The 24,553-nt window shown below is 40.5% G+C and overlaps 1 protein-coding gene across 1 annotated transcript; it reads right to left on the bottom strand.

Annotated features, from left to right (window-relative positions):
• Positions 1 to 12,116: 12,116 nt before the first annotated feature.
• OTUD1 (OTU deubiquitinase 1) lies at positions 12,117 to 14,764 on the bottom strand. Its single transcript, XM_005519108.3, has one exon. It carries the CDS (start codon positions 14,630 to 14,632, stop codon positions 13,334 to 13,336), a length of 1,299 nt encoding a protein of 432 aa, XP_005519165.3. The 5' UTR covers positions 14,633 to 14,764; the 3' UTR covers positions 12,117 to 13,333.
• Positions 14,765 to 24,553: the final 9,789 nt, after the last annotated feature.

Here is a 24,553-nt window from a genome sequence, read left to right as displayed (position 1 = left end):
TAAATTGAGTTAAAGACACCATTCTGTTAAAATGCAAGACATTGTTATGGTATTATGTTCATTAAGGCATTTTATTTGTTACATATTTGAACATAATATACTTTTTTTGGCTTTTATAAAGTGTTTTCAGCATCCATTTAGTAACTGGATCTATTCTGTATGTTTTCTCTTTAATCTGAAAAGATCCATGAGGAAATGCTATATTTCTCTCTTACTAAATTTTTGAAAATGAGTGCTCTGTTTTGGTATATAAATAGACAAATGCATAAATATGTATTCAAAAACAAATGCAAAGCAAGTTTGACAGAAAAGGGTTACAGCCTAAAGGAAAACAGCAAAAGGAACCTAACAGAATCAAAAACTAGAAATGCCAAATGTTTCATTCGCATCTATCATGAGTTAGAAATTTACAAGCATAGAAAAATAAGGAAAAATAAAGCGCATGTATTCTATCTATCATGACTCATAGCAACTCTATTGTACTTTCTGCTGTTTATACACCCTGTTAGTTGTAACTCATAAAATCATAAAATCATAGACTCATAGAATGATTTGGGTTGGAAGGAACCTTAAAGATAACCTAGCTGCAAACTGCCCATCCCCAAGGGCTGGGACACTTTCCACTAGATCAGTTTTCTCAAAGACCCATCCAGTCTAGCTTCCCAGGGATGGGGCATCTACAACTTCTCTGGGAAACCTGTGCCAATGTCTCACCACATTCTTAAGAATTTATTCCTAATATTTCACCGAAACCTACTCTCTTTCAGTTTCAAGCCATTGCCCCTTGCCCTGTCACGACATGCCCTTGTAAAAAGTTCATCTTTCTTGTGCGCCCCCTTTATGTACTGGGAGGCTGCTACATAACATCCCAGGAGCCTTCTCCAGGCTGAAGAGCCCCAGCTCTCTCAGCCTGTCCTCATATGGGAGCTATTCCAGCCCTCTGATAACATTTGTCAACCTCTTCCAGATTCATTCCAGCAGGGCCACGTCCTTCTTATGTTGGGGACCCCAGAGCTGGAGGCAATACCTGAGATGGGGTCTCATGAGAGTGGAGTAGAGGGGCAGAATCACCTCCCTCCACCTGCCTGCCACAGTCCTTGGGATGCAGCCCAGGACACGTTTGGCTTTCTGGGCTGGGAGTGCCCATTGCTGGCTCATTCCCAGCCTCTCATCCACCAGCACCCCCAAGTCCTTCCCAGGGATGCTTTCTCCAACCTGTGTTCATGCTTGGGATTGTTCCAGCCCAGGTGCAGGACTTTGCACTTCATGAGGTTCTCACCTCATGTCAAGCTAATTCTGTGACAAAGTTGTTCCTTGCTTCTCTAATATGCATTAATTGAGCAAAAGCAGTTGCCTGACCATCACAGCCATGAGCCACTGATGAAGTTGTGGATAAAGCTGTGATACTGCAGGAATCATAAGCTACAGTTCCCAGTCAGGATGAAAATTATATAGGGCACCATGTAGACTACAAAATTATTCAAATTAAGAAGAATTTTCCACATAACGCAGTTTTCAAAACCATAAAATAATACACACCTCACGAAATACCACATTTCCAAGGGGAGGACAGGCATCATATCCTGTCAGGCCTCATGTTTCCAGGGAATGATAACTAAGACACAAGTAAGCTCCCCTGTTACCGCTGAAGATGAATAGATCACATGGACACAGGTCGAGGTGTGGTGAAGGAAAGAGCAGAGTTTATTTTTCCTCCCAGGATTTATAGGCTTCTTACCATGGCCAGGGATTGGATGGTCAGGATAACACTTTCTCACTGCACTGGCCATGAGAGGTGCCCATTACAAGACGTGTAACAGAAAGAATGTACACATATCTATGTTTACAGTTACTGTCCTGGGAAAGTCCTTAGAAAACTATGTTAGCAAGCTCAGAAGCTGAGTTTTCAGGGCGACACTCCCCAACAGCTCAGTTTACTCAGGTGTCTCACTCACCTCCTTTCAGATCAAGCTGCAGGCTCTGCACCGTCAGGATATCTGGTGGGCTGATTTGTCTGCAGTGTCTACAGCTCTGATCTCTTTGGCAATGCTAGCAAAGCAGAACATGATGCTAAAATCACCTTTGTTACAGCTTTTGGCAGTTACCAGTGACTATGCAATGAACTGAAGTAATTTAGAACTGCAGAGTTTTAGAAAAAGCAGGACTTAAAATAAGAAAAAAGTCATCAGACCTTTCCGCTGCTGCCTAAGCCTCCTTGGCCCCGAATCAGAACAGACCTAGGCTCTGTCAGACCTGTGCAGAACCAGCCCTGCCACAGCAGCTCCTCTGCTCTGCCTACTCCCTGCCTTCCACTACAGCCTTTCTGCCAGCAGCACTGAGATTTGTAGTGCTGTGAGGGTTTGTGGTTGCACTCAAACTCGTAATTTGTTAAACCTGCTCATGAAAACAATGGGAAGACAACTTTGTTCCAAATGACTACTAGACCCCATCATTAACAAGGAATCTAGTTCCTACTAAGATATCACAAATAAAAACAAGGCTTGTTAATAAGAAGTGTTGCTATGTCCTCTTGAAAAACAGCTGTCACTATGTGACTCAGGGGCTTTTGATCCAACACTAGTAGGACACATGCTGTGAAAAGTGGTAATCACCACTGGGAGTGATGCATGCTGCAAGGGAGAGGGCAGAGCTCTGGGATCAGACCACAAGGATAGGTTAGCAGAAGGACAGGGAGAAGGGGCTGAGAGGGTGTTGTGGTTTAACACCAGCCAGCAACAGAGTACCACGCAGCCATTCGCTCACTCCCCCACCAGCAGGATGTGGGAGAGAATCGGAAGAGTAAAAGTGAGAAAACTCGTGGGTTGATACAAAGACAGTTTTACAGGAAAAGCAGAAGCCCTACATGCAAGCAAAGCAAAACAGGGAATTAATTCACTGTTTCCCATGGGCAGGCAGGTGTTCAGCCACCTCCAGGAGAGCAGGGCCCTATCACGTGTAATGGTGACTTGGGAAAACAAACACCATCCTTCCAAACACTCACCCCTTCATCCTTCTTCCCCCCACTTTATACACTGAGCATGATGTGCTACAGTAGGGGATGTCCCTTTGGTCAGCTGGGGTCACCTGTCCTGGCTGTATCTCCTCCCAGCTTCCCAAGCACCCCCAGCTCCCTCCCTCACGTGGCAGTACAAGAAGTACAAAAGGCCTTGAAGCTGTGGGAGCACTGCTCTCCAACAACAAATATCTCTATATTATCAACCTTGTTTTCAGTACAAACCTAAAACACAGCCCCATATGAGTCACTCTGAAGAAAATTAACTCTATCCTAGCCAAAAGCACCTGCACTAAGAGCAAAGTTAGAGGTAATGCAGCAGAGGGAGGTGGGAATACAAACTGGCCGGACAGTGACAGCCCTGTCTGGGACAATGGGGAGCAAAAGACAAATTTGTTAATTAGCCAGAGGAAATAAAACATTGTTTGCATGTGCATTGGGGCTGCATTTTGACCTTTCGAGTTTACACATGATTACAATTCCTCCTAACCCTTGGGGGAGGTGGGGAGGAAACATCCAAAAAAAACCCGAACAGAACCAAGTTTGCATGTTTCACAGAAATATGACTGTGGAGCATCCATTATTTTAAACCCCCCTTCTGCACTCTGCAGCTGTAGTGTAGGTGGGAGGTGACAATTCAGATCTTTGAGTCCCAAGAACTGGCAAAGCGGGCAAGTCATATTGGCTTGGGGCTAGAAAGCATCTGTTATGTAATTCCCTCTCATCTCCATCAGAACTGCTGAGAAGTGCTTTATGTTATTTACAACTGCTATAACATTTTCCTGCTTGTAGTCTTCCTATTAAAAAGCAGTTGTGTTATATATGGAAGTTTTATATGTAATATAGTATCTTTAACTCTCTCCCAGGACTCCACATTCCTCATACAATTATTACAGCTTGATATTGCAAGATTGTTGCATGGCAGCTATGCACCAAGTAATGCCTTCAAACCAAGTCTATAGAGTTAAATCCTTAAAAATACTGACCTACGCTCCTGAGTGTTGACAGTGAACCTTGTCAGAGTGCCCAGGACCCTGTGCATGCACTGGGGAGAGAGCAAAACCACTCTGGGACTCAGGATCCTACTCACCTCCTTCAGAGACCTGCTTTTTCCTTCTACCTAACAAGGACCATTCTGTGATGCTGCTGCCCCTGCCGAGCTCGATGGCACCTCTGCACAGCACTGTGCTCTGCAGAGCAAACATTTCCTGAAGGACTAGCACAGTAATTTTCTTTCTTCATCTCACTGGGCAGCATTGAAGGAAGACAAGTCAAAAATGGCATTTCAAACACGGTACAGGTGATGATTAACCTTCCATACAGCAGGAGCTATTACATTCTCCCTTTCAAAGGTTTTCTTTCAAGAATCTGTATAAACAGACTATGTATTTAATTCCTCGTCTGCAATAACTAGAGGCAAGGGCTGATCTTTCAAGATGGTGACAAAGTTCAGGGTTTTGCTGGGATGAACTTGCCCAGCAGCACAGCAGCAAAGAGCCCAAATAAGCTCAATTCTCAATTATTTTTCCCCCTGAAGAAATTAAATCTGGAAATTTACAATAAAGCACATAAGAAAAAGAAATGTCATATTTTTATAATATCCTATGCACATATTTCCCATTCAGAATTCCTTTACTATTTATCAAAGTTAACCCAGCTGTAAACACTTACTTTAAAAGCCTATAAAGGTGAAATTAATACTCCTTTACAAACATACTTTTCACAGCCCTGTGCTTGAATTATACCATAAAGGTTGTAAAACTGAAAACACATAAATCATGTTTTATCAAATGAAAATTTCTAAAATACATTTTGGACCTGACTCCCAAGAAACAGGATCTCTGTTCATATTTAATCTCAAGGTAGGAAAAGGAAATATGTTGCAAAAACATATAGAAAGCATTTTTTATGCCAGTGAAACAAGGACAAAGTTATGAGATAGAAAACACACAGGTCAGGCCAACAGAAAGTAAAGCTGCCTCACATGCTGCACTTTCATCTCAGACACATCACTTCCACTTTTGCTGGCACATTTTTGTTGGCCCTCTCCTCAGCACATTTAGCAAATGCATCAGCACATACCCAACACAAGAAATATTTAACAAGAATAAGGCTCTCTAAAAAAAGGAAGTTAAAATGCCCATGTCAAGACCAAATTTCAGGTGCTTTTTCCTTGGTTTTAAGTAGTCATGGAACATTCCCTACCAAAAGGCGCTACCCTCCCTTCCTCTGATGGTATTCACTAATATTAGAAACAGCTCCTATTATTTCCTCCCCATGCTATGGGAATAAACATCAAAGTTAATGAGGGTATTAAATACATAATGGTGATACCAGACAGAATGAACTAAATATTTGAGCAGAAGATAAATCTGAATCCAGAATTGAATTTGGTAGAAAACCTGTGGCATCCCACTGAAGATTTCCATGCAACCAAATGTCTGTAGCATTTTTTGAGCTGTAAAATGCCTCAGTGGCTAGTTATAAACTCCTTGGGATATATTTACAGTTCATGGAAAAAGTAAATAAATAAAAAAGTAAATATAACTGACTTGGCACAAGTTTGTATTTTTTTTCAGTGAGAACTTCTGAGTGAACAGAGAGATAGAACTGATTCCACATTCCAGTGGTGCACAATTTCTTTTTTCTCACACTTCATACTTGACAGGAGTGATATAAGACACCAAAGGGTTATGATGGAGCACAGGATTCTCTATGCCAAGGCAGTACCTGACTCTTGTCTACCTCCTCTATCAGTATCAAGTGACCCAAAGAGAAATGATACAGCTGCTGGCTGGCAAGAGCTTAATCCAGAGAGCATTGAGATAAAGCTCAAGGCTTGAGGAAGCACCAAAAGTCTTAGCAGAGATTAACTCAATCCCTTGACTGAAGTAGAGCATCGACTATTACCTACTTGGTCTCCCAGGGTAGAACCTCATTGGCAGAATGATTTCCTGTAGATGTTAGAGCTGAAGCTGCCGCCAGTGTTCACATTATATAACCAGTCTCTGTGACAATGGTTCCTCACAAGTACTGCCTACCCAGAGCAGCTTCCCTTGGGTTTTTGGTAGTAAAAGTTTACATTCTTGTGGGATTTTATTTGCCATTTTTGTTTGGGGGATTTTTTCAGGTTTTGTTTGTTTGAAATTGTCACAATCTCGGTGTGACAATAAAGAGTTTTGAAGAGCATGTGAACTACTATATCCCAACAGCCCTCTTTGCAATAACATGCTTGGTGAAGCTTTCCACAGTTATTATTTCTCTGCAAATGCTTCTTTAATTTACCTAACAGAGCCCAGAGCTCCTAGACAAGGAGGAGAAGCTGATTACATAAATGCTGTCAAATAACTGAATTTTTTACTGTTTGCTATAATTTCTAGCAAGTTAAGATGTTGCATAGCCTCTTCAGGGCAACTGCTGTAAAATATTAACTGAAAATGGAAATCTACCAGGAATCACAGTCATGTCAATGGTTCATATGAATTATCATGAATATATCCAAAAGGACAGCTACCTAATTGACAAAATATCCATAAATATTTGCTTCCTGATGTGCAAGATAACATGCACGCAAAAAAATTTAAAAATTAAAAGCAAAATTACTAAATGAAGATTAAGTTTTCAGCTACCTGTAAAGCATGTGCTGTTATAACGCTGCTTCCCATCCAAGCCCCAGTGGGACTGCAGCTTTGCTGAGCCAAATGCTCTACAGCACAGGTTTTTAGCCAACTGTTTATTCACTACTTTTATGGGTAGTAATCTAAAGTAAAAAAACTTATTCTACATGTATTCAATTTACCAGTTCAGGGAGAGCACAGGCCACATGCACAAATATTCCTTACTTAAAGCCAAAGCTATATTTCACTGGATATTAGAGTGGTGGGAGATAAATGGGGAAAAAAGCAACTACTTCTAAAAGCAAAACATTATTGTCTTTCTAATCTAGCAGTATTAGTCTCCTGTGCAGCAAAGAGATCTTGAGTGGAGTAAAAATGTAACTTGTTGTGAGGTAACATTATTACTTTTTTAAGTAATAATAAACGCAAGTGCATTAAAGCTTTTACATCAGCAGTCACAATGCTGATCTATAAGCTGACATAAACAGCTTTCAGAGCAAAAAAAGTCCTTTCACAACGACTTAATTTTGGGCACCACCTTTCCCTTGATTATACATAAACAGCAAAACAACTGTCAGCTCCTAAACTCACTCAAATGTCCTATTTAATTAGGTTTTGGTTTACAGCATAGCTACTTTCTAAGGTTAATCCTGAATAGGCATATGATTGACAATCAACAAAAATAACCATGAAAATAAATTTTAAAATTGCAGATGGAGTTTGCAGAAGTGATAGGAATTGTGTTAGCAATTACTGAGACAAAAATTCTATCTTTGTTCATACCTTAAACCACAAAAGGCAAGGTCAGTCCTTGTGAGTAACCTATTCCAGTGGAGCTGAAGTTTGTGAGGAAAGCAAGCAAATCCACATTAGTTAAATGCTTCATTTCTTGGTCATATCTCAATCTTTAAGTCATATGGAAGACAGTCAACGTAGACATAAAACATAGCGGGTTTTTTATTTACTAAGGGAGAACATTTTGACCACAAGCTCTCCCTAAAAAATAACAAAAGAAGCTCAGTTGGAGTTCCAACAATCATGTTATTTCTAAAAGCAGACATCTAAACTCAAGTACAGCATCAGCAATGGGAACAACTATTGCGCTTAGTGATACTGGGTTAAATTGACAGACTTTATCAAATTCCAAATCACACCCAGAGATCTGAAATCGTTATTTTCTTGCCTGGGTATGTTGGTTAGTTAAACAGCTGGAAAATTAAGTTTTACAGTCAGCAAAAATGGAAGTTTTGAGCAGGAAAAATGCTGGATCCTTGTACCTGTGAAAATAATATGGTTTTGCTAATATACTTATGGATTAATAATACAAAAAAAAGGTATTTCAGCATACTTCAGCATTTGACTCTCAAAAATCTGTTAACATGCTTTATGTGATTTTTAAAACTGCACTGACCTTTGGAAACCATTTTGATGTTCAACCATGCTTTAAGTATTTGAAATTCAATAATAGAAGTTCACAGGCAAGAAAAACACCATGTCTTTGCCCGTGAAATCCTTCCCATTTTTTCATGAGCATTCCATCCCTTCCTCCATCTGCATACCCCAAAAGCTCAGCAGTCCAAGTCCCCAAGGAGCAGCAGCAATGATCCTGAAGCTGTCACCAGACCAGTGGCACAGCAAGTCAGGATCTCCCTGCTGGGGATGTGGGTGAACAAGGGACATGAAAGGATAGAAGGTGTCTTGGGCCCCTTCACAGCCAGATCCCAGTTCCAACTTTCCTCCTACCATTGCCTTCTTCCCTGCAGATGCCACTCTGTACTCAGCTTAACTGCTGAAGCTTCAAACACTATTAACCAACCATGCCGTCTAAGAAGAACTCAATAGTTCGTTTTCTACAATTTCCAGTAAAACTTCTACGAAATAAAATAAGGAATAAAAGCATGATGGTTTAAAAATACACACTAAAAATGCAGGAAATGCCATTTTTTAAGATCACACAAGAAAGGTGAGTCCACCCGTGTGTACATGCCTCATGCTATTGCAATTGCACACTCACCTTTTCTCCAGAGAAGCCTGATCTTAGTCAGTAATTAGGACAAATTTATGAGAAGATGGAGTAATAACCACTCGTGCCACAGAAACCTGGAACGTGACAGTGGTTTATTTCCATTGATTTGCAATCTGAATACCATGTACTGGGTTTCCTTGTATAAACAGATTTTAAATACTAACTCCAGGAATAAATGGCTGAAGTACAATATATTACTGCATTGATGTATCTTTTTATCCATTAATAATATAAACTTGCTATAAAAAAGACAGATTATAAATTAAAACTGAACAGGATATATAAAAGCCACTTTTTTTGTAAACTGAAACACACATGTACATGTTACAAATCAGCCTGTATGTTAGCAAAAAATCAAAGTTTGAATTTTTCTGCTTTTTTAAAAGGTTCTGATGACTACACAATTGCATTTGGCAGAGCTGATGTCCTTGTAAACAGTTACTGTCTCACTGTATGCTGCGTATTTTCACACAATCATGCAATTCTGAAATGGGACAATCTTTTTAAGACTGAGGCTCAGGAAATTTTTAATTTCACACAATTTTGCACCAACATCCTAGGAACACTTATCACTGCACATCAATAAACTGTTGAATAAAAATAACCGAGTATAAGCAAATCATAAGCAAAAAACAGTTATTGCCAGGTACTTGCCTCTGTTGTAAGATGTCTGTCATCATTTTCTGCTTGGATTCAGAAGCTATGCATGAGCACACTGACAAATCACTAAAACAAAATTGAAATTTTATCCTCAAAAATCCTACCAAGTAATTCCAACATCATAAAAGCAAAAGCAGGCAGTAGAAATATTTGTATTCAGGTGATTTTGTAGATGTAAAACAAGTACTGAAACACATCTTTATTTACAAGTGCATTAATGTAAAATATTTATGTAACATGTAACGTATCAACCAAATACAACAGGACAGATAATCTGCAGTAGCTGGCATTAGACTACTTCTATGTGTCCTAAGAAAGTTGCTAAGCACAAAGTGTCATCCACTAAACTTTTTGAAGAGCAAGCCCTTGACTGAGATGGAAAACAGTGATACATAGATCTTCCCTTTCCTACTTGCCCATCACCCTTATTTTTGGGATTCCTTCATCACAAACCAATTCAGCTCTTGCAAGCCTTGCTTCATGTAACCAAGTCTGTTCAACACACATGACAATTTTAACATATCCTTTGCACATTCAGTGATAGACTGTCATAATCTTGGCAACCTAAGGAACTCCCGAAATGCAGCATCCAACATGTCAACTATTTCACAATTGTGTTATAAAATACAAGCAAAGATGGTATCACAAAGCTTATGCTCCCACTGACTGAAGTTCACACTAGCCCAATTTAGAATTAAAGCATTTTCTACCTGACTTATAAAACCACACAAGTGGCATACTGAAAAATCAAGCTCTTTTTCTGACTTACTGACAATAATAAAAAGTCTGTTGACCAGTCCCCAGACAGGTCTAAGGATTAGCTGGGTTATGCAACTGATTAGCCAAGGTTAAAATAATCAGGCACTGAAATTATGATCCAGAACAATATCTGCCCTTCCCTTGTTACTGGAATTGTTGAACAGAGGACAGTAAAGGAAAACGTGCCTCTACCTCTGCTTTTCCTGGGGGCAAGAGTAGTGTTATAAGCAGTTTTGTAAAGCCCCACATTAGGATCACTGCTTCCATAAAATTTCTCCATTGAACCGCTTCTACTCCTGTTCAAGCAAGACACCACTAGCTTGAATCTGAACCTAGTGTCTCAGCTGAACTTCAAACAGCACAGCTATTAAAAAAAAAAACAAAAACTTTCCATGTGCCCAAAACATCCAAAATGCCATTTTTGTAATTTCCTTTTAGACACAGTATGTAACGCAAGCTGCAAAAACAAGTGCCTCGTTACACACTTCAGCAATACACCCTCAGTGTCTTTGCAAACTAGTTCAACAAGTAACCTAGTTTTTTAAATTCCTTAAAGTTATCTGCATGCCCCTGTGACTCATGCAGTAGATAAATTGCTGAGGAACTCTGTGGGAACCCATCCCAGGGTCCTGCATGGTTGGTTTTTAACACTACTTTATTTATTTGTGATATTTTAGTATCACTTTAATGGCACAGAGTGAACACTATGCAGTACCAATCCTTTTCACTTAGCTTACTGAGCATTTCTAAGGCTTGTGTTGCAAAACACACACAAAATTTCTGATCACAATTCATTACACAGCTGAAAAGGATAATTTTAGAAGACCTAAAATTGGGTTTTTGGGTTTTGGGTTTCTGGGCATTTGGGCTTTTTTTTTGAAGTTTGGGACAGTCACAACTCTGAATGAATTAATCACATCCAACCAAACACCTAGGCAGCCTTGGAAACAATATTTTTAACCAGTCAACACATTACCAATGTTTAGTGATGCTGTATTAGTATCTTCACTTTTAGAGTCATGTGAGTAGCCATTTTCCCCATAAGCTACCTCTCTTCCTTATGAACACATCCATGACTGCATCCTTGCTGTGCTCTCAGAACTCAGCTTGCCAAAGATTCATGGGTTAAAGTAGTAGTGGACTAGAACTAGAACAACTGGCAGGGTTTTTCCATCATTGTTTGCACTTTAAAGAAAAAGCACAACCGGGTTTAAAGAGAACCAGAAAAATATTGTATTTACCAGTATTTTGAAAATAACGTAGTATTTAAATCTACTCTGTACCACATAAACCAGTAACCAATATATCCACCAGTCCAGCAGCTCTTTATCACATGTGCTCAACTAAGAGCGATGCATTTCAGCTATTTAGTTACTTTCTAATCCTCACTTTAACCCAGTACCCTTCTGCTGTTTAAGGACAGGGCTTTTACTATTCTGAGATCAGGGACTGATTCGTAAACACACGTTTGTAAACACGTTTTAACAACTTGCAAGGCATTTCCATCTTGTGAGGGGAGTAAAAAGCTGTATCTCCCTATGACATTACTTCTATTTGAGTAACAAAAGGGTGCCAAGGTATCACTACTGACAGGACAAATCTTAAGCAAGTTTGGGGCTAACTGCAGAATGGAGGTTCCCAAAGACCAAGGTCCAAGCCCAAGTGTGCACAGTCCAGCAGAGAGCTGGCTCACCACCAACCCTGGTGGCACCAGCTCATTAACTACGCTTGAGAACTCCTCATCTAAGGCATATTAATACAGAAAACTGTTTCTCACCAGCAAGCAGATACACTAAGATCTCTTGCAGTAAGAAAATAATTACAGATATTCGATTGTCTTTAAATGCTTGCATTTCTTTCTTTCACATATTGACAGACACCAGAATTATCAGTGGTTCACATTTGTAAAGTACTGTGTCTCTTCTTTCCTCCTCTTAATAGGGGAGACTAAGGCAGAGAAGCTAAACAGAAGGTCCTGTTAAACCCACCCACAATTCTTTCCCACAGCAGGAATGTACAGGGCAGAAAAGAAGAGCACAAGTAAAATTATATTCTTTATTCATTCCATTTTAGCTGTGAATATTCCTATTATACAAATACAGTATAAATTCCAAAATCACAATATATTACAAAATAAAAAAGTACAAACTGCATTACTTAATAAATATATCTAACAAGTTAATCAGAAAGTAGTAGAGACAGAATCCAGATTGGAAACATTTAAATGTTTGACCCAGCAAACCATTCAAACCTCAATTTAAGTACTTTTTTTTCTTTTAAACCATAATGTAGAATACCATTCCTGAATTCTTGATTAGAAAATAAAGTCACGTGAATAAAATGTTGTGATCAGATAATGACTTGTTGGTGAAACATCAGTGCCAAAAAAGAAGCAGGGCTTATACGAAAGACACCATAACCCCAGAAACAAGAACACAAACACTGAGGTGCAGCCAAGGCAATTACTGCCAAAGCAGGAGACTATTATCTAGTCACAACATTCTATTGCAAGTTAATGTTCTGTTATTATAGATAAATAATATAAATGGAGCAGAGGGTGAGCCAACCAGGCAACAAGAGGCCAGTTTACTCAAAACAGTAATTATAAACAGAAGAGTCAATTGCTCCCTGCACTGTTCACGTGTAGCTGCATTCCAACTGGCTCAAAAGACCTGTTCTGTGCTCCAGGCAGAGAAAGCAACTGTTCCTAAAAGCAGTCTGTTCTCACTTTGCTGCACTTTTACAAAAGCCATTATTTTAATTTTGCAAGAAAATACCCACAATATTTTCCTCAACTAGGGGGGGGTCTGTTTGACATCAACTTCATTTGGTAAAAATATAAGGTTTATGGATAAAAAACACAGCAAAAAATAGCTGTTACATCATAAGCCTTATTTACAAAAAACTGTTTACAAACGTTTTTGGCTGTACAGCTGAAAGCCAGATACTAATGTAAGATGTAGAACATGGAGGTAACAGTTTAAAAATAGTGTGCAAAAAATACATTCTTATAGAAAATAGACAGTGGGGAGGGGAGACACAAACATACACAGAGAAATCTGCTTGCAAATAACCCGAGGCTAAGTTTTTACAACAGAATATTACAAATACGTCTGCATTTATCCCCCACAACCTACAGTCCCTCTCAGTCTGGGGTGCTGCTGCTTCATTAAGGATTAAGGCATCACCATCACAGCCAGCACACCTTCTCTCTGTCAGTCCCTGCAGCAAAGCTCCCAGCCTGCGGCTCAGGTGGTCTCATGAGCAGGCATTCTGCTCAATGTACATCTTGGACAAGGACACTGCCATGGACTTGGCCAGCTCCTCATCCCGCCTGCGCTGTACCTGAGTCTGTCTGCACCACGCCTCGTACTCTGGGTTGGGGCACATGCGGTCCAGCACAGCATCGTAGTGCCCATTGCTAAGCCAGCTCAGCCAGATACTGGGCCGTGTCGGGTCCTCGGGCCCCAGGTAGTGAACCATGGTGGAAACGGTGGGGCTCTCGGGCCGGCCGCCCGTGGTGAGGTGAATGTTCACGTTCAGCATCTGTCCCATGGCCAGCAGCTCCGGGTAGCCGGCCCAGGCCCCGTCCTGGGCGGCGCCGATGAGGAACTCTCCCACGTCGCCCTCGATGATGGGGTTGAAGTGGTCCAGGTGGTCGGCGATGTAGTGCACGGTCTGCTCGCGGAGCTCGCCGTGCAGCCGCTGGTCCCCGTACACCGCTTTGCAGACGGCGCGGTACAGGCAGTTCCCGTCGGGGATGATGTGGAAGCGGAACCGGCCCTTCTGCCGCAGGTACTTGTCCTGCTTCTCAACCTCGGCCAGGTACAGCGCCAGCTTCTCGCTGCGCTCCGCTCTGCCGCCGGGTCCCCGCCGCACGTCGGACCCCGCCGCCTCCTCCTCCTCCTCCTCGGCGTGCGCGGGCCCGCCGGGCTGCGCGGGGCCCCCGCTCCGCTCCGCGGGGCCGCAGCCGGGAACCAGCCCGGGCTGGGCGCCGGCGGCCGCCGCCTGCAGCGCCTGGCAGTGCTCGCTGAGCCGCAGGCTGCGGTTGCTGGGCTCCTCGGCGGCGGCCTCGCCGTCGGCCCCGGCCTGCCGCACGCTCTCCAGGATGCCCTCCAGCCAGGCGCGGCTGCGGGGCGAACCCGGCACCAGCTCCGCGGCGGCCTCGGCGCGCTGCACGATGCGGATGGGCACGATCCGTTCCAGCGGCCGCCGGCGGCTGACGGTGACCTGCGCGCAGGAGCTGAACTGCGGGCCGCCCGCCGGCCGCCCGGCCGGGCCCGCCGCGGGGCCGCTCGGCATCACCTCCAAGCAGGACGAGAAGGCGGGCATGGCGGCGGCGCTGCTGCTGCCCCCCGCGGGAACGAAGCTGTCCTTGCCGGAGCTCTCGGGGGCCGGGTTCGGGCCCGCGGGGTCGGCGGCGCGCGGTGCCTGCGGGGCGGAGGGTCCCGGGGACAAGGAGACCTTGAAGACGGCGGCGGAGCTCGGCGAGGCCGCGGCGGCTGCTGCGGTCGCGCCCGCCGGGTAGTGGGTGATCACGGAGCTGTAGAGCTGCATCCTCGGCTCCCCGCGGGCGGCGCTTTATAGGCGGCGCCGCCGTCGGAGCTGGGGCGGGGAGCGGCAGCGGGGGCCACGCTGGGGCTGCCGAGGAGGATGAACCGCCCGGGTAAAAATAAACAAGGGCATCACCGCCCGCCCCGCCCCGCCCGGGCCCCGCGGCCGCGGCAATTCCGACTGCGCCACCGGCCCGGCCCCCCCCCCGGCTCCGGCCCTTCTGGAAGCTGCGGGAGCGCGGAGCGGGCGGGGCTGCCCGGGACGTCAGCGAGCACCGCCCCTGCCCCTGCCTACGTGTGGTCGCTGTCACGGGTCCTAAGGTGCGGCTCGGGCAGGGATAATATTCGCTGTGTCCCTTCGGTTTTGGACAGTCCTAGGCAGAAGCTGCTGTTTGTCCACCTGCAGTCCCACTCTGGGAAATGCAGTGCATGCGTACGAAGATGTGTGATATAAACCAGCACATTTTAAGAGGAGACACGCTGTCTGAAATACGGGTCTCATCAAGGTCACTGATAATTGTTTTCTTAATGCCTGTAGCACCTTAAAATTAAGCTACGTCTTCTAGCCTTAGCTGCGGTATAAATAAAGTCATACCTAAGCATTTGTCCATGAAGAGTGATGTGATCTGTACACACTCGGCTTGATTACGTTCTGACAGGCATGCTTACCAAGAAACACCATTTTACACTATGATCAAATGTTAACACAGACAGTCATTCCTAACAAAATGGGAAAAAAAGCTATTGACATAAGTAAGTTCAAAGTGATACTTAAAAACAGTTCTGGATTCCATTCCACAGCCTCAAGTATTTTCAGGAAAGTGTTAATACTCCAGGCAGATTGTAGAACTTTAAAAACAAACAAAGAAAAGACAAACAAACAAACTCCTTTATTTGGATATTCTGAAAAATTTCTTTTCCTCATTCCATTTACATTAATTAAAAAGACAGAGCAAGATGATCACTTCCAATATACTGCAATGTCAAAAATGGTTTCTTGGGAGCTTTGGTTGTATTTTGTATCAGTCTCTAAGGATATACTTCTTATCTTCAGTCTCTGCAAAAGCTGATTCCAGGGCTACCAGTAACACAAAATATGGAATTTTATTCTCTTTGCATGGAAAACATATTATGATTCATTCAGCTAAATTACATGTTGGAGAAAAAATGCTCAAATCCTGCATGCAAAGTAATGTGGATATTTATGGGAAAAGTTTTCACATACATCTTTTTTATTCTGGGTAAGACACAGCAGTTTACTGCGTGCAATATTGGGAACCTTTTAATAAAAAGATACAGACTAAATATATATCCAAAATTTCTGCCTTCGAAGTTGAAATGTAAGAAGTACATCAGATATGAATCAAAGCCCAAATGTCCTCACTTACCTGCCAGAGCCAGCCAAAACGTTGATATCTTTAGAACAAATGGTGATGGGCCTTATCCAGGAGCATTTCTGGCAGCCTGTTAGAATGGGATAAGATATTACAACTGCTCTGAAATTACAGAGTGACTCTTGTATTTCAGAATGTTCAGAACTTTGTTTTAAATATAGTTTGTGAGCCCAGTCAGTGAGTCTTTATTTCTGGACTAATCATTAGTTAGAGAGGAATATATATTGATCAAATAGCAGTAAATTGAAAGCTTCCCTCCTTGAAATGGAGGCTTGAAGCAAAGGAAAGATTCTCATCTATTTTTATTTCTTAGTCAAAACTTTACAATGTCTATTTCCAAATTTATATATATACTGATTGGGGATTTAATGTAAAACTACTGGAAATTGCCCCTTCCAAGTGGGTTTAAAATATGCCAGTTGCTCCTCATTGTGTGATTGGTCATTTATAAAGATATAGTTTACTTAATGCTCACCAGTTCTTTTGCTACATTTTATTTTATTTTATTGTATTGTATTGTATTGTATTGTATTGTATTGTATTGTATTGTAATTTATTTATTTATTTATTTTTTTTAAGTTCAGAAAAGGTAGCTGTAGTTTGGTTTAGTAAATGTTCTGTCTGCTAGTAAATGTCAAAGCTGAGTACAGGATGATGGTTTGAAGTTGTCTGGTAACAGAGGCGAGGGAGGGAGGCAGCTCTTTCTCTTAGAGAACAGTAAATGGATGCAGCAGAATAAGGGCACTTCTGGCAGGATCAAGTGCTCCTTTTTGAATACTCAGTACTGCACATTTCTTTCTCCTAGGATATTATAGAAACTCCTGCTAATGACTGTTCTGCCTCTCCAAAATCATAGGTTATTTGGAGCAGTGGTACATTAATGGGTGGGCAGCTGTTTAATTCCGGTTGTTGGTTACAATGGGGGACATCTTGAAGTTTGTGGTGCTTCATTTGAGGAGAGAAACAGATTTTTGTATGCCCAAATTACCCTTGTACTAGTATTCTGATGCTCTAATGTAGCATATTCTGGATAAGAAAGCTTGTTTATCTGAACAGAAATCCAAAGAATATCCTGAAATACATGCTAAATATGCCAGCAGGTTTTTGTAGCAGATAGGTTGTTCTTTTGTTCACTTTTTGCTTATTAGCAGATATAATGTCTTCCCCAAGTTTTCAGTTAAAATATACATAGAAAGCTTACTAATAAGGTTAAAATACAATCAAAATCTGTTGCTAGGTAACTGAGAGACAAAACAAACTTTGTAACCACTGTCTTGGTGTTAATAGTATATTACTTTTGATATCTTTATTATGTCCTGTGTGAAGTAAATGGAAAGAGAAGCTCACCTTGGTGTGTTTTACCTGTGTTCTTATTAAGTACTGACAATGTAATGCAACCAACATTTTTCATAACTGAGCAGCCAGAGTTAGTCACACGTACTTGGCCTGAGGGGAATCCAGTCTCTCTGGATGACCAATGACAAAAATCCCATTGAGCTTCTGCCCCACAAGCATCTCATGGTTAGCCTTCAACTTTCATACTGAGTTAGCAGGAATCAGCACTTTCTAAAGGTAATTTTCTTAGATATCTGATAAGTTTTAACAGTAACATCCTAAAACATGGCCTACACCAGGGAGTAATCATAGAATGACCTGGATTGGAAGGAATCTTAAACATCATCTAGCTCCTGGTCACCTTTTGCTAGACCAGGTTGTTCAAAACTCCATCCAACTTGGCCTTGAATACTTCCATGGATGAGACATCCACCACCACCAGGTGCAGGACCTGGAATGATAAAGTGCTATGAGTACAATTCTGGTGAAATACAAATTTCAAAGAAATATTTGCCTTTAATGCAATGGTATATATAAAAAACAGGGGTACATGGTTCTGCCTTTAGTGCCTTTTGCTACCAGAATATTGGTCTTTAACATTTCTTTCAGCTACATATAGAACTGCTGTTAATTCCAAGAGAAAACTAAATTTTGCTTTATTATGACCCAGCTAAAACACAACCCATGTTGTATCAATTACTTCCAGAATATTCCTGTATTTTCACTTTCTGTCCACTTTTGCCTGCAGGCTGTGGCCTCACAAGCACTAGAGGTGTTTGGAAAGTGAGGAGAACACAGTATGGATATGCCCTTCACTGTTTTCCACAGAGTAACATTCCTGAGCTTCTGGTTCACTCATTACAGGGTAATGTACAATCCTTTGCTCTTACAGAATAGATCTCTAAACAAGCTCTGCAGTAATAAAGCATAAACATCTCCCGTGGTTAAAGTTTCTCTTGACATTACTGTTATCACTGGTTACCCTGCACATTCCAGGAATAGTTTAGATTGTTTAGAAGGCAAACCACAATCACAAAAACAGCTGTGGAACAACAGTGGTATTCACTGACGTAAAACAAAATACATGAGAGTAGAACTAATTTTAACTTTAATCTGTAGTAGGTACATGATTGACATAGAAGAAACAAATTACATCACCAGGAACATTTACTAGTGAAGAAAGAAGGAGAAGTTCGCTCAAATGATGTAGTGAATTACACTGAATAAGCATTTCCATTGCTTCTTTTTTGTTTTGTTTTTGTTTGTGCTGACGTAACAGCCCTTCAAACAAAGATATTTCTGACTGAAAGTATTTAATGAATTAATAACTTTTTGTATGTAACTGGAAGATGAAATGTTGAATTTATACTAATTATCTGAAATGGTATACCAAAAATTTGAAAATTATTAGAAAATAGAAAAATATATCAAGATTCTTCCGATTTAGGGAAGAAATGCATATAAACTTCAACTTAAAGGAACATACTGACAAAACATCAATTTCATCCTCTCTTGCCTGCAGATCATCATATCAATCATATAATCATATCATATCATATATCATATCACATCATTCCTTTCATAAAATTACCAGTTACAGGCAACTTATTTGGGGTATAGTCAGTAAATCTATAAAGCTGTCACAAGGCAACAGAACTGCCAAAAGAACCAGTTCTGCTCTTTCCCATTCCCAATCTCGTTTTTCTACCCCTGATGCCAGCTGCTTAGTGATGGCCTAAGTGTTAGTACTAACTAAAGTACCTCGTGTATTTCACCCTAAATGCTAACATAAAAAGGAGGAAGACTATATCCACACTGAGGTGTGAAAATGCTGCATAAAACAAGGGCTATGTCTCAGAGAGCTTTGCCTCAGAATTCGTTGTTCAGCTTCTGCATATATTAAAATTTTATTCACTATATGAGTGCACCAGACATTAGAGATGCAACCAGTGCTATGACATCATGTGGGAAGAGTTTGTGGAAAAAGGGCTGCTGATGATAAATATAGCCATTTGCTCATGTCTCAGGGGCTCAGTTGGTATCCCACTTGATAAGTGAGCCTCTAAATGTGAGTGATGACGCAGGTCAAGCCTCACATTTCTGCTCAGAAGTGTAGATGGAATTTGCAGTGATCATTGTGCACAGGGCCTTAAGATGATACCAGGATAATAAAAGGGGGGTGGGAATCTACAGTGCTGTTTCTTCGGAGAAAAAATGTTAATAATGTGGTAATAATATTACATAGAAAAACTTTATAATGTGTATGATGTTTAGAAATGTTATCTTCTCTGTATAAACCTTATGAGTTATAAAAGTGTTCACAATGTCTATTTTTTGGTCAGTTAGAGGAAATCAGTCACCTTCTCTCCCTTTCATGTTGGTTAATGGCAATTTAGGGTCAAGGAAAGTAGATACTTTGGCTAAGACTAAGAGCAGAACACAGTTCTGACAAGAACAGACTGTGAAAGAGGTAGGGGAAATGGGCAATACAGAAATACCAGAAGCAGGAAATCACCACTCACAATTACAGGAAATATTATTAATAGCTTAATCTTGATAAAAACTGAAATAATAAAATAATTGTGGTAGAAAAGAAGGTGCAATATTTTCTACTGTTGAAGTGAAAAAATACTCCGATGGGGTAGCAAGCAGCCAGCACTACCATGTGTGGCCTCACAACCAAAAGACTTTGGAAACAGACTGATTCCATGGCAAGTGTCATCCCCTCTTCTTCCACAACCTTGCAGTGCACACCTTTCCCTGCCTTTCTGCCATCAGTGAGCAGCAAAAGGAGGAATCATCATTTTGCAGCTAGAAGCAAGTGTCACAGAAAACCACATTTCATCATTCATGCCTTGAGAGTCACGGAATAGCACATAATTGCATTTACCAGCTTTGTTGTTCCACTGCCAAGTCCTTCCTGTGGGAAAGGGCTGTGGTTATATGCTACATAACCAGTTCAGCAAGTCATGTCAAATCCTTGATGGAATGTAGGGAGAGAGCTTACCTCATCACAATTAAAAACCTGCTCTGTTTCCATTTATGTAGCATAGGCCTAACTGTTATGGCAAGGCTGGATCACAGCTATTTAACTCCACTGTCTTAACATGAAAAAATAACACAGGTAGAGCCATTAGAAGGGAGGGATGACATCAACTCATCCTGACTGATGTCCTAGTCTGTGTAAATAACTAAAACTTTCCTTAACATACTTTACCATACCTAAGAGTACAATATGGTTTGGGTTTTTTTCTGATCTGAATTTTAAAAGTTCTAATATTACAAGAGATAGCTTTTAAAAAGCACTTATAACAATGAGCCTGAATCTAAAATATTTTTCACTGGAACAAATCAGGGATAGATATTCTCCAGTTAGCAGATTTATACTGGTAACTCCAATCACAATAGAATTTCTATTTAGCTTGAAATATAAATTAGTGTTCTTGAGGCTTCCAGTGAATATCTACAGAAATTTTATAATAGGATTTTAGCAATTTAAGAGTTTCAGTATTTATTCAAGTGTAATAAAAGTATTAACATTGTTGCAAAGAAGCACTAGTTATTAAAGCGGCTCTATCAGTACGTGAAAATAAACATTCTTCAAGTTGTCATTTATAGGTAAGCACAATTTTATGAAAATTAAACATTAATCAATTAGTAATTCAGAGACAGAACCCCAAATACAGTCAGCTTACTATATCAGACCTGGACATAGAAGAATTTGTGCATGTCTACCTGAATTTTATATAAAGTCACTCCAGGAAATTTAGTATATGTAATCTTAGTGTATCTAAATAAAGTTTCTGGTACTGCATGGTATGAGTCATTACCAATCCAATGAAGACGGGGATTAAAACAAGAAATAAAAGATGATGATGGGGAGACACAACTAAAAATGATTTAAAGAAACTGTTACACTGAAAAAAACTTGCTAGTGGAGCACTTCAAAGATCCATCTTGAGACTGACTTTAATATTTTCATTAATTACACGAGCACGAAGTGTGCTTCTGACTTAAAGATTCAGAGCTGAGCAGCATTTAAAGAAGATTTTTAGAATGTCATATAGGAAACATCTGAAGACTGGAGACAGAACTCCTTATGAGACTATCTGAAATTCAACAGTGCAAAGTGAAAGGGCATCCACCTGGTGGCGGGTCAGAATTTCTGTTATTAGCATAATCTCAGCTGTGGGAAACCATCAGGACAGAAGACCTGCAAATGCTATTCAGAGGCAGAATTACTGTAGTTTCTGATGTGATGTAACTTTCAAAAGGACAAATAGGATCCTAGAACACAGCAGGTGAGTACATACCCAAAATAAATATTTCTTTGAGAAAGGACTTGTGAAACTTAATCTTGAATAGTGTATACATTTCTGTTCACTGTTGCTTAAGGACATTGACTGGAAGGAGAGCAAGGGGGAATTAGAATGATCAGGGCACTGGTGGCTGTCTAACAAGAGAAGAATACTGTTCTTGGCTTGCATTACCTAGCAAAGGTTGAGAAGGGATCCCTAAAATTAAATCACAGATAAAATACTAGGGAGTAAGAAGAGCTCCTTTGGTTAAAGATATTGTTGGCCAAAAAGAAACGGATACGAACTGGCAACAAATAAATTTAGTCCTGACTCACTGCCTTGGCTTTCAGATATGACATAACTGCAAATAGTTTTATGAAAGAATCCTGGCAACAAAATACTGCTTGCAGCAGCATGGTGAAACCAGGGTGGCCTATGAATGTGAGGACCATTACAGTTTAATTATAACAGAGGACTATAGCTGGATAAAGACTTTGATCTTAATGTGCAATCAGATCTTATTCCACTTCTTTGTTCCATTTATGTCTGTTTCCTGGTTTGCTTTTTTTTCCCCTGGGTTTTTTGTGGTGCCTCAGTGTTCCCTGCGCAGAAAGCAGACTCCTCAGCCAGTGAAACAGTAACACTCCTGGAGAGAGGGGGCACAAACCAGAGGCAAGTAGCATCTCATTTTCAAAGAGCAGTAAGTAAACTCTTTTGCAAAGTTAAAAGCAGTATTTTATTAGGCCATAAATACTCTTCTTTTAGATTTGGCATCAGTACCATTCCAAATCCATTTTCAGCAGCTTCTACCTGGGTTAAAATTATCATAAAATTAATTTCAGGGAATTTGGAGAATGAAGATTATAAACAAACAGCTTTTGATTATTATCTAAGAGAATCAATAGCTGTCCTTGCCCAGGCTAGAGAACAAAGACATTTCTAAATAAACAAGATTATTATGAGTGCAGTAGGTAATTAGGGTGTGGACAATCAAGAGTTACTTAACATAAAAACATTAGTTAGAATAGTTAGGATCAACAGTAATCAAAAATAAGAAAAGAACTAACAGTCATAATATATCATAAACCAAGTGTTGAGTTTTTCAGTTCATAAATACATGTGAATCTTCTGATCAGAACTTCTAAAGGCTGAAACTTGCTCCTTTCATATGTATCAAAGCAATATATGGGATAAATAAATAAGTTTTCCTAATCTGTGATCTGATTTCTATATGTCATTAAACTTTGATGTAGTGTTTGGCAGTTTTTTCTTAATAAATTTGTGATCTGTTTCAAATGGCTAATTAGATTTTTTTCCCAAACCAAAATGCACTCTTCCCTATATTATTCGTGTTAAAATGTGACCTGAAAGACAGGCTTTACAAATGGTCTTTTGAAGCCAAGTAATAAATCCTGCCACTCACTCAATTACTTTTATTTTTCTAACCAAAAGAAAATCTCTGAGAAGAATAGTTGAGTTACAAGTATCAATTTAAACCATTACTCAGCACATCTGACTTAATCTCCCTTTTATATCCATTTAAGTAACATTTGTCAGTGTACTCATGACTTATCTCTTGTACTATATGTCACTTCTTAAATTTCTCTTTTTTGCTATTATAATAGAGATCACTTGTTTATCCCTTTTTCAGCTTGAGCTCAAAGAGAAAAAAATCTAGCATTTAATTGTATGTTGGCAGTTTGTATCACTTTCCATCTTTCTTCTGTGGATGAAATGAGATAATGCCCAGAAAATGTACAATTATTATTAAATTATTTTCATTCTTGAAAATAAAGGTGTATTTTTTTCCTAAAAGCCATACGAATCCCTGCTACTTCTGTGGACTCACTGAACTTGAAATGGTTTTATTCATCTAATCATGGTGAGTTATGAGCCATAAAGATTATGTGTCACATTGAACTACCAAAATTCAACTCCATTAGAAGAAATCATCCTGTTTAAAACTCCTTACATTAATTATAAGTAATTATTTGCTTCCATATTTATAGAGTTGTGCTATGTGATGTTTGATATTAAATATTTGGCACCTCTCCAGGTGTAATTTGAGCTCAAAAAAGTTTAAGGAATTTTAAATGCAGATGGCAATGGCTATTGAGGTCAAAGAGCACTATAGATCCAACAGTGTGTTCAAACTCACATTAATACCTTTATAGTTTTTTCAGCCAGTCCATACTTTCTGACTAACTTTTATCAAATGAGAATTACGAGAAAATTTTGCCTAGCTCTGGGCCATCATACCATTGTCTCCTAACCACACAAAACTAGAATGTCAAAGTCTAAGTTTATTGTTGCAATGAAAGAAAACTGGCCATTCATGTTCAACACGACCTTCCTCTAGCCTGCAGCCATAAACTGCAGAGTTTTTTTCTTCTTCCTTCAGGGCCTAAGCCACTACTCTGTATTTCTTCCACATTTTCTTCTATTCTTATGCACCTTTAAAAATTTATCTAAATTTCATCCACCTCTCTCTCCTCCAGTCTGTTTGTAAACAGAGGTGAGAAGTTCAGGACGGTCTGTGCGCGGTGGGAGTCATTGCATTGGTGCCACATTATGTGCAATATTGTCTGAAACATGCCATCGTGTGGGGAAAATGTTTCTTGACCTCCGTTACCGGAGCGCGTGAATTCTCATCAGACGCTCTCTAGTGAGGTTCTAACCACTGATATTTACAACTTAACAGCACTTTTAGCTTAAATAGGAAGTGTCAACAGCGAGGAGGTCGGCTTAAAGTGGGGAAGAGGCTACGGAATGGGATTAATACGTATCAAATGAGAAAAACATCTAGAAGGGAGTGAGGGTGCTTGCGAATCAACAGGTGACTGGTAGCAAATAGCAAATCTCTCGGGAGATGGGGCGCTTGGGCTGCACCCATTTTCT

The sequence above is a fragment of the Pseudopodoces humilis genome, chromosome 1 (assembly GCF_049639895.1).
Source record: "Pseudopodoces humilis isolate 2021_Gansu_Grassland_sample_001 chromosome 1, ASM4963989v1, whole genome shotgun sequence".
NCBI lineage: Eukaryota > Metazoa > Chordata > Aves > Passeriformes > Paridae > Pseudopodoces > Pseudopodoces humilis.
The sequence above is the reverse complement of the archived record's forward strand: the minus strand, read 5'-3'. Positions and strand labels throughout refer to the sequence as shown.

What these genes read in the sequence shown, in the direction of transcription:
- OTUD1 (XM_005519108.3), bottom strand. Translation starts at nt 14,632, where the DNA reads ATGCAGCTCTACAGCTCCGTGATCACCCACTACCCGGCGGGCGCGACC.